At 42.9% G+C, this 9,072-nt stretch overlaps 2 protein-coding genes across 3 annotated transcripts in view; both read left to right on the top strand.

The window, feature by feature from the left end:
* Nucleotides 1-2,770, top strand: LOC108241492 (tubulin beta-4A chain). The gene is made up of 5 exons (XM_017425670.3): nucleotides 1-289; nucleotides 890-998; nucleotides 1,079-1,189; nucleotides 1,279-1,523; nucleotides 1,603-2,770. Exons 1-5 carry the CDS (start codon nucleotides 11-13, stop codon nucleotides 2,413-2,415), a joined length of 1,557 nt encoding a protein of 518 aa, XP_017281159.2. The 5' UTR covers nucleotides 1-10; the 3' UTR covers nucleotides 2,416-2,770.
* A 653-nt stretch (nucleotides 2,771-3,423) lies between these two features.
* si:dkey-76b14.2 (DENN domain-containing protein 1B) overlaps nucleotides 3,424-9,072 on the top strand; it is an 11,212-nt gene continuing 5,563 nt past the window's right edge. Inside the window, exons 1-11 of one of the 2 annotated variants that reach the window (XM_017425589.3) lie at nucleotides 3,424-3,590; nucleotides 4,042-4,106; nucleotides 5,391-5,434; nucleotides 6,800-6,849; nucleotides 6,961-7,080; nucleotides 7,169-7,238; nucleotides 7,310-7,390; nucleotides 7,486-7,551; nucleotides 8,385-8,438; nucleotides 8,563-8,673; nucleotides 8,911-9,011. In XM_017425589.3, coding sequence (XP_017281078.1) covers nucleotides 3,574-3,590; nucleotides 4,042-4,106; nucleotides 5,391-5,434; nucleotides 6,800-6,849; nucleotides 6,961-7,080; nucleotides 7,169-7,238; nucleotides 7,310-7,390; nucleotides 7,486-7,551; nucleotides 8,385-8,438; nucleotides 8,563-8,673; nucleotides 8,911-9,011 — 779 coding nt within the window. In that variant the 5' untranslated portion in view covers nucleotides 3,424-3,573. The remainder of the gene's footprint in view (nucleotides 3,591-4,041; nucleotides 4,107-5,390; nucleotides 5,435-6,799; nucleotides 6,850-6,960; nucleotides 7,081-7,168; nucleotides 7,239-7,309; nucleotides 7,391-7,485; nucleotides 7,552-8,384; nucleotides 8,439-8,562; nucleotides 8,674-8,910; nucleotides 9,012-9,072) is intronic. The other variant, XM_017425590.3, reaches the window with a different exon arrangement.

Raw genomic sequence — 9,072 nt, 5'->3', positions numbered from 1 at the left:
AGATGACGTAATGCTGCAGCACCGGCAGGGACGGCGCAGCCGCGGATTGATACAGAAGGGAGAGAGAGAGAGATTAATACAGAGCCTCAGGTCCTCCGCCATTCAGCCAGACTGTCGCTTGAACCGGCAGGGCCAAGACCGAACAGAGCTAAAATCTGAGCCTATTTTTTCCCCTCTCAACTTTCTCCAGCCGAGGAGCAGAACCACCACCACCCCCCCACCCCCCAACAACATGCGTGAGATTGTGCATCTCCAGGCCGGGCAGTGCGGGAACCAGATTGGAGCGAAGGTACGTGGAAGAAAATGGTCACCCGTGGGCGTGTGCGCGCTCGTCAGCCGCAGCCGAGTTTTATGTAACTATGAGCTGGTTTTCGCATTTTCTTACGTGACGGCTTGTTGGAGGACCACGCTGTCCACAGGAAGCGCTAAGTAGGTCAGCGGGGTGGGGAGCGTGGCGGTGAAAAGTAGCGTACAAAAGCATCCCTCAGGATGGGCGGTGGCGAGCCGAGACGTCCCCGCTGGGAGAGCCGAGCAGGGCCGCGCAGCCGGGGGGGCCGGGGCCGGGTACTCGGAGGGTTCCTGCAGAACTGGGGTTTAGAAACGTTTTTTTGTTGCCCCCCCCCCCCCTGGAAATTAAATAACGAGTGAACAGCTAGCGTGCTCGTGTACGTGCACGCGTGTCTGCGCGCGTGGCCACACAGAGGGGTGTGGCTCAGACGCCGAATGCACTGGAACACCATTTTTAAAACGCACATTCGATCATGTTTGATTGAAATGCTGTTATCCCATGTGTGGCGTTAATTTAATCAGTGCCAATGTGAAAGAAGGCTGTTATGTGTTATTCACTTCATTTCCCAGAGTCTAATCTGACTCACTGATCTGTCTGTAGTTCTGGGAGGTGATCAGCGATGAGCACGGCATCGACCCAACAGGAACCTACCACGGGGACAGCGATCTGCAGCTGGACAGAATCAATGTCTACTACAATGAGGCTTCAGGTTTGGACTTCAGACACGCACTCCGTTTCAATGTCAGGTCAACTTATCCGAAAAATGAACCCTTGGATTTTGCGTTTCAGGTGGAAAGTACGTGCCGAGGGCCATCTTAGTGGATCTGGAGCCGGGCACAATGGACTCTGTTCGCTCTGGCCCCTTCGGACAGATCTTCAGACCGGACAACTTTGTCTTTGGTATAGCATTAGATACAGTTAGAAATGTACGGACGCTCTGTTGCTCAGCTGATCCTTCCTAACCCTTTTTTTTTTTTTTTAAATTGCAGGTCAGAGTGGAGCAGGTAACAACTGGGCGAAGGGCCACTACACAGAGGGAGCTGAGTTGGTGGACTCGGTCCTGGATGTTGTGAGGAAGGAGGCTGAGAGCTGTGATTGCCTTCAGGGTTTCCAGCTCACACACTCCCTGGGTGGCGGCACCGGCTCCGGTATGGGAACTCTGCTCATCAGCAAGATCCGAGAGGAGTACCCTGATCGTATTATGAACACCTTCAGTGTGGTGCCCTCTCCTAAGGTACACTCATTAGTCACACTGCTTCTTGTTTTTTTTTTTTGCCTTTCAGTTCTCTTAACTCGGCTTGGTTCTTGTTCAGGTGTCGGATACAGTGGTGGAGCCCTACAACGCCACCCTCTCTGTCCACCAGCTGGTTGAGAACACGGACGAAACCTACTGTATCGACAACGAAGCTCTGTATGACATCTGCTTCCGCACCCTCAAACTCACCACACCCACTTACGGAGACCTTAACCATCTGGTCTCTGCCACCATGAGCGGGGTGACGACGTGCCTGCGCTTCCCCGGTCAGCTGAACGCCGACCTCCGCAAACTGGCCGTCAACATGGTGCCCTTCCCCCGCCTGCACTTCTTCATGCCCGGCTTCGCGCCTCTCACCAGCAGAGGCAGCCAGCAGTACAGGGCTCTGTCCGTGCCTGAGCTCACCCAGCAGATGTTTGACGCCAAGAACATGATGGCCGCCTGCGACCCTCGCCACGGCCGCTACCTGACGGTGGCCGCCGTGTTCCGCGGCCGCATGTCCATGAAGGAGGTGGACGAGCAGATGCTGAACGTGCAGAACAAGAACAGCAGCTACTTCGTGGAGTGGATCCCCAACAACGTCAAGACGGCTGTGTGCGACATCCCACCCCGCGGGCTCAAGATGGCCGCCACTTTCATCGGAAACAGCACGGCCATCCAGGAGCTGTTCAAGCGCATCTCTGAGCAGTTCACCGCCATGTTCCGCCGCAAGGCCTTCCTCCACTGGTACACCGGCGAGGGCATGGATGAGATGGAGTTCACTGAGGCGGAGAGCAACATGAACGACCTGGTGTCCGAGTACCAGCAGTACCAGGACGCCACAGCCGAGGAGGGGGAGTTCGAGGAGGAAGGCGAGGAGGAAGTCGCCTAAGGCTAACATCTCTCATCGTTTCTCATCTGCACTCAGTCGTTCATTTTCTTCAGCCCGACTCTGATCTCTCTCTAATTTTCTTCTTTTTTGTGTCTGTATTGTTGTTCCCCAGTTCTTTTTTCTCTCTGCCTCTCCCTTTTCTTGTCATTTATTCTATCAGAGTAGGAACTCGCATACTGAACACTTCTGTTTCAGAGCCCATGTAGAGTAGCTAACACAATTGTGATTGTGGTATTTTTGTCAGTAGCTTTCAGTTCATTTTCATCGCCATCATCGGATAACTTTCCATACCTGGACCAGTTTCATTACATATCAAATCTGCCATTAATTCAAATAAAATATATTGAAAAACATACATTATTTTCTGTGTGATCAATTCAAGACATTCTGACACGAGCTTTGTTTCAAACAGAAACATCTTCTTCAGGATTCAACCAGAATGACAAAATGAAACGAACCAAAATGGAGACCCGCAGTTTGCTTTAACACCAGGAGAGGGCGGCATGTTAACTGAGCTCAGTGCTTGTCAGAGCGGGATGTTGAGAATTTGCTTCTTTCAGCCATGAGATTTGTGGGCCTTGTCTGAATTCTTATTGTTTATTTGAACAATAACCAGACATGCAAAACAAAAAAGTCTGCTTTGTATTCTAACTGCTTGTAATCCAACAAGTGCGTGCATCACTGCAAAAATCTACTCAAGATTCTGCAACTGGTGCTAATATTGTGTGATCAGCTCACATTTTCGTTCAACAGTTCTTGTTATGGAGGGAATTCCTTCATGGAAAAAAAAATGGATTGAAGAATTATGGAGATGCACAATTTTATTTAATTTTTTATACTTTGTTATATTTGCTTTGAACAGGTTTTTTAATTTAATGAAGTGCAGAACTGAAACGGGAAGGAATGAAAATTTAGGAGAAGTGTTTATCACTGCCAAGAGTTTAGAGAGGTCGTCCCATCACACACACGTCATTTACACTTTGACAAGAACATATTGACATAGATCAGGAAGTGTTCAGCCACTCCAGCGCTGACTGAGCGGACGTCTGCTGTCTGCTGTCATTTCTGTTCATCAGAGCTATGAGTGTCATCCAGCAAACCTGCTGAGGACCCCCCTCCTCCCGGACAAACACATGGAAACAGTCACATTCAGACAGGATGGGCTCCAGATTGAAGTAAGTTCACTTAAAATATGATTTGTCGACCTCCATCATCACCACCACTCTTGCATGTCACTCAGTTCTTGTGGTTTTATTACTTCCTCTCTGAGCTGCACAGGAAGTTTCCAGCAGCAACTCTGCTGTCGTTTTTCTGTTGCTTTACACTCAGCGGAAGACATTCTTTTTATATCAGAGCAAAAGGGTGCTCATCTGACACGCGAATGGCCACCTCAATGTTCTGATGAAACATATTTGTCTGTAGAATTCACTTCCTGTCTTTGGTAATCAGTTTTTCTCTGCCCTCACTTTAACAACTGTTTTACAATGACGATTTTAGCTCATCAGATCAGGCACCGAGCCACGACAAGTGTCTGACATCTTTGCTCATGTTTTCCTGCAGTGATGTGATGTTGCTCGGTGCATAGAATAATCTTACGTGAATGCTGTGAAATGTCTTCCCTGTCAGACAAAACCCAGAACGAACTTTCAACTGGTTCTTTGAAGCAACATGTCCTGTAGCCAGAGACAAAGGTGAGGCCTTTTCTTCTCTTTCCTAGCAGTATGGAACCAACTTCAATTAGCTTTTAAGAATATTCGACCCTCCGTGGAGCACTGGATGTTTATAACCTCTTACAGAGGAGTTCAGATGTACAGATTGTTTTAAAAGGTGCGGCGGCACCTCCTTAAAGTCTTAGACTCATTAATAAAAGAGCTGCAAGCATTCAAAACAATATTAAAGACAAATCTTTGTATTCATTTTTGATTCATGTAGCTTGAAAAATTGATTTAACCTATAATGCTTTAAAAGGGTGTTATTTTATTGGTTTTATTTAAAGGTAGTCCAATATGAGTTATTGTATGGCTGATGCCATTCTTTAGAAAACAGGGCAGCTGTTGGCTGATATACAACACCTTTTGTTTTTGTTTTAAAATACATTAGCTGCTCACCTTAAAACACATATATTTAACAAACCTTGGTAAGTCTTGTGCATTTAACCTCCAGAGACACTGTGTCTTCATACAAAGACATTGCATTGAAAAAATGCACACCATTCAAAAGCTGAGGTCTCAGGAGGTTAAAAATAATTTATCGAAGAGTATTCTTGCTTTCAAAGTGAAACTGTGGGCTGCAGTGAGCTGGGTGAAGCAGCTGCTGCTGTAGCTTCATTTTCTTACTCTGTAACTCATTAAATATGCTCAGGCATGGCCAGTTGTCAATTTTGTAAAAGGGGTCAAAGCTGTTTTATCTCATTTTTATCTATTTTTTGCTTGATTTTATTGCTCAGCACTTTTGCTTACCTCCATTTGTTTGATTGTTTTTATATGTCAATAAAATTACACTTTTGTCAGCCATAGAGAAGCTGTGGCTGACCTTCTTGTCAAGCTCTTGCATGACACTGCTTACACACACAAACACACACACACAGCACATCGGTCTGTGTGTGATGTTTTACACCCAGACGTAGACTAACTGGCCATGAAATATGAAAAAGGCAGGTGAAAAAATACATTTTACTGTCGGGCTTTGTGTGTATGAAGGTGTTCGTGCTGAGCCGAGAGTCACTCATCCTTCCTGTCACATGATCAGAAAAACCACAAAGCCTTCCTTGTCGCACATGAACTGAATGGGAACATTTTGCTGTATAGCTGGAGGAGTTAAACATTAAATAATGAATTTGACTTGAAGAAATGTCCATTCAGACATTTGTAGCAATTTGTATCACTTTTATTTACTTTCTAAACTTGTGACTTGTCAGTGTTTTACTACAAGGTGATGCTTTGAGCTAATTTATTCTCTTCTTTTTATTATCACAGACCCTGGTGTGAAGTTTCAGTTTCCAGAGGACTTCAGCAACGAGGTAACTACTCCTGGTCCCGGAAACCGATATGAGAGTTTTTTATTCAAACTGAGAGTAAATCAAAGCGCCTTACCTATAGTATAGTAGGACTAGAAATAAATAAAACATTTCTTGAAGGAATTCATATCACATATCATGCCAGTGTTTTAGACTAAGATCATGTTATGTTGGGAAAAGATGGACCTGTGCAGCTATTTTGGTCAAATCTTGAAAATAACATGATCTCATGCAATATTGTGATTTTTAGCGCTTGGAGTATTCATTGTGAGTGACTGTCAGCTACTACTGCACGCATTTTTAGCTCATTATTTGTATAATTCACTAAGGTATAGCCTTATTTATGTAGGCTAAGGTTGATTAGTTGTGGCGGCCATCTTGAACTGGGTTGATTCCAAAAGTTCCATCCATCCAGTGGTTCATGAGATATTTTGCTAACAAAGAAAGGATTGATTTCCACAGCTAATGTCAATGTTTTAAGCAAAGAGGTAACACATTGTGTTTCACTCAAAGTATGTGTTGGGGACGATGCTCAGCTACTACCACACCAAACTTTAGTTCAATATCTGTGAAAATGGCTGAATTATAGCCATTTCTGTGTTTTCTAAGATCAGTTGGCTATGGCAGCCATCTTGAATTGTGTTGGCTCCAAAGTTAATCAGCTGTAAATGTGTGCCTGATGATTACTTTCTGAGAGTTTCATTAAAAGCCATCCAGTGGGTTATGAGGCATTTTGCTAACGAGTAGCTGCAGTTTATTCCAATAATTAATGACAAGCTTTTAAACACACATCTTGTGCAATCATTTAGAGCTCAGAGTATAAGTTGGGAATGAATCTCAGCTTCTACCACACCAAGTTCTAGCACAATATCTGTCAAATTGACTAAGTTACAGCTATTTATGTGTTTTCTAAGATTGATAATATTGAAAAGATACAAAAACTGTAAAAAAAAAAACTGTTGTATTTGTGGCAACTAAACACCAGAGACAGATATAAAATTTGCAAAATAATAAAAACAAATCCTAGTATTGGTACTAAAAATCATGGTAAAATAAAAAAGGAAATGATAACAGGTACTCATTTGCAATTGTGGTTGCCTGACTATTCAGATAACGCCACATTTATTTCACACGCCTACTTTAGATTTATTACAGTAGATAAATGTTTGCATCCTAGAAACACATCTAAAGACTTCACATCTTACATGTGTTTTACCTGTTATTTAACTGTATTGTGGTATTTTTTTGTGTGAGCTCACTGGGTTGATGATGTTGATGGTCTGAGCCACACTCAAGCATCAGGATAGCTTTATGTTTATTCAGTAACTTTCACCTTTTTGGCTCATGTAATTCCACTTTGATTTCTAGGAGTCCAGCCAGACATTGCTCAAGTTCTGCTTCCCGTATGACATACAAAGGTGAGTAGGAAGTAGTAAAAATAGTAGCTGGCTAACTGGAGGCAGGGTTCCATCTTTTACCTGTTTGTGTTTTATATATACGTTTGCTGTTCAATGCACTCATCTGCTCAGAGTGAGGGATGGATTTACTGTGCAGCACTTCACTTTTGTTTTGACTGACCTTGAGGGATGCCAGCAGTTCGGCTTCTGTCGTCTCACCAAAACCACTCAGAACTGCCTCTGCATTCTCAGGTACTGTTTTCTGGTTGTATCAATGTTTCAGCAACTTCACATTTTCAGTATCTTTCACGGTGAACCCATCTTTTTTTTGTTGGATTAGTTATCTTCCATGGTTTGAAGTGTTTTACAAACTTCTCAACAACTTGGCCGACTACCTTGCAAAAGCGCAGGTGAGGACTGAACTTTACAACTTGCATAGACCTGTAGGAACGTCCCAGCGTGAACGTGTTTTCTCCAACAGGTTACTGAGATGAAAGAGCTCCTGGCTGCGCTCTACAAACAGTCCATACCCCTGGCTGACGGATGTGTCGCTCTGCAGATGGTAAATCTCTTAATTAGCCAATCAGATCCAGGAGAAACTGATGACTTTGTGTCTGTTCTGTCAGAAGTATCGCGTGTTGTGTTTTTTTTCCTGAGGGAGAGCAGCTTTTGGTCAGCACAGAGGTGTCCCATCCTGTTGAACACACAGAGGTACAAGAGTGGGTGAGTTCCACAGGAGTTTTATGTGGCCCCGGAGCAGATTCAGCTGATCAAATACAAACTAACTCCTGCTGGAAACCTTTGGCTACCTGAGCTCCATGGCTTTTATGTGTGGACTAAAACCTTGTGACTCACCCCTCTGAAGGGATACATGTTTATTTCAAAATAACACATTCTCCACTGACTAGTTGCCGTTATAGTCTTTGGAGTAATTACATTATTTGCCCAAAGATCAAGAATAATGCACTGTTAATTGTTAACGTTGCTGCTTGAACAGAAAATGTTTGCATGATGAGACGTAACTCTGTGTGGCTCAAACCTACAGCTGGTTGTTCGGTGTAACCTTTTGTATTTGAGTTTGATTCCAAAATGAAAAATCAACAACCATCAAATGCAGCTGTGTATTGTGAAAATATTGTTTTTTTTATTTATTTAAATACCCAAATATTCAAGACCTGACTGACACGATGACTCTGTTGTTTTTCAGTGTAACGGAGGGACTTTCAGTTAGTTTACAGTGTTGTTCAGGAACACTGAATACAAACTTTTCTACTAACAAATAAAAGAGAATCTCAAGTATAATATAAAGGGTGTCTTAAATGACTATTATAAAATCATAAATAATATGATTTTTAATATTACGTTGGGATATAGTAAAAGGTTTGGTTATAAAACTGCATTTGATGGCAGATTTGTTAAAAACAGCAAATTTTGGAATGAAATCCAACATTTTGACTTCTTAAAGCACTCCTGCATGAAGAAACTTATGTCCATGTTGCTGAAAACACTTTTTTAAATTTTGACTGTTGTTTCATTTATTTATTTTTTTTGGACAGATTCCATATTTCATTGCTCCAGATCCAAGAAGTCTGCCTTCCATCCCTGAAAATGTGAGTATGTTTGGTTGCACTAAACCCAGAGTTAAAGCCTTTTATTGTATAAAGCAGAATATGTTTTGCACACAAACATTTTGGCCATTAAACATGGATTTGCACGTGTCTGTGGGTTTACCAGAGGAACCTGACAGAGCTGATCGTAGCGGTAGATGTTGGGAACCTTCTTCAGCTTTATGCCAGCATGCTGTTTGAGAGACGCATCCTCATCTTTGCAAGCAAACTGAGCACCGTAAGAGACTAATTTTGGTTCGCTATTTTTGTAGTCATACGTATGCCTGAGTACAAAAGCATGCTCATATTTTTGAAGCTTTAACAAGAGTTATATTTGACATGTATTTAATAGGTTTTTTTCTAATCCCATTTAAAACTTATCACTTCATCTTTTACAGAATGCAGCTAAAAAAAAACTATTAAATGGAATTGTGTGTGTTGTTGTGTTAAGTTATTTTTTGTTTTGTTTGTGTAGCTGACATCTTGTGTGCATGCACTCAGTGCTGTGTTGTACCCGATGTACTGGCAACACATCTTCATACCTGTACTGCCACCACACCTGCTGGACTACTGCTGGTAAGGATCCATCCATCCATCCATCCATCCATCCATCCATCCATCCATTCATCCATCCATT

This window comes from Kryptolebias marmoratus, linkage group LG3 (genome assembly GCF_001649575.2).
Source record: "Kryptolebias marmoratus isolate JLee-2015 linkage group LG3, ASM164957v2, whole genome shotgun sequence".
NCBI lineage: Eukaryota > Metazoa > Chordata > Actinopteri > Cyprinodontiformes > Rivulidae > Kryptolebias > Kryptolebias marmoratus.
This window is presented reverse-complemented; position numbering and strand designations above follow the sequence as displayed.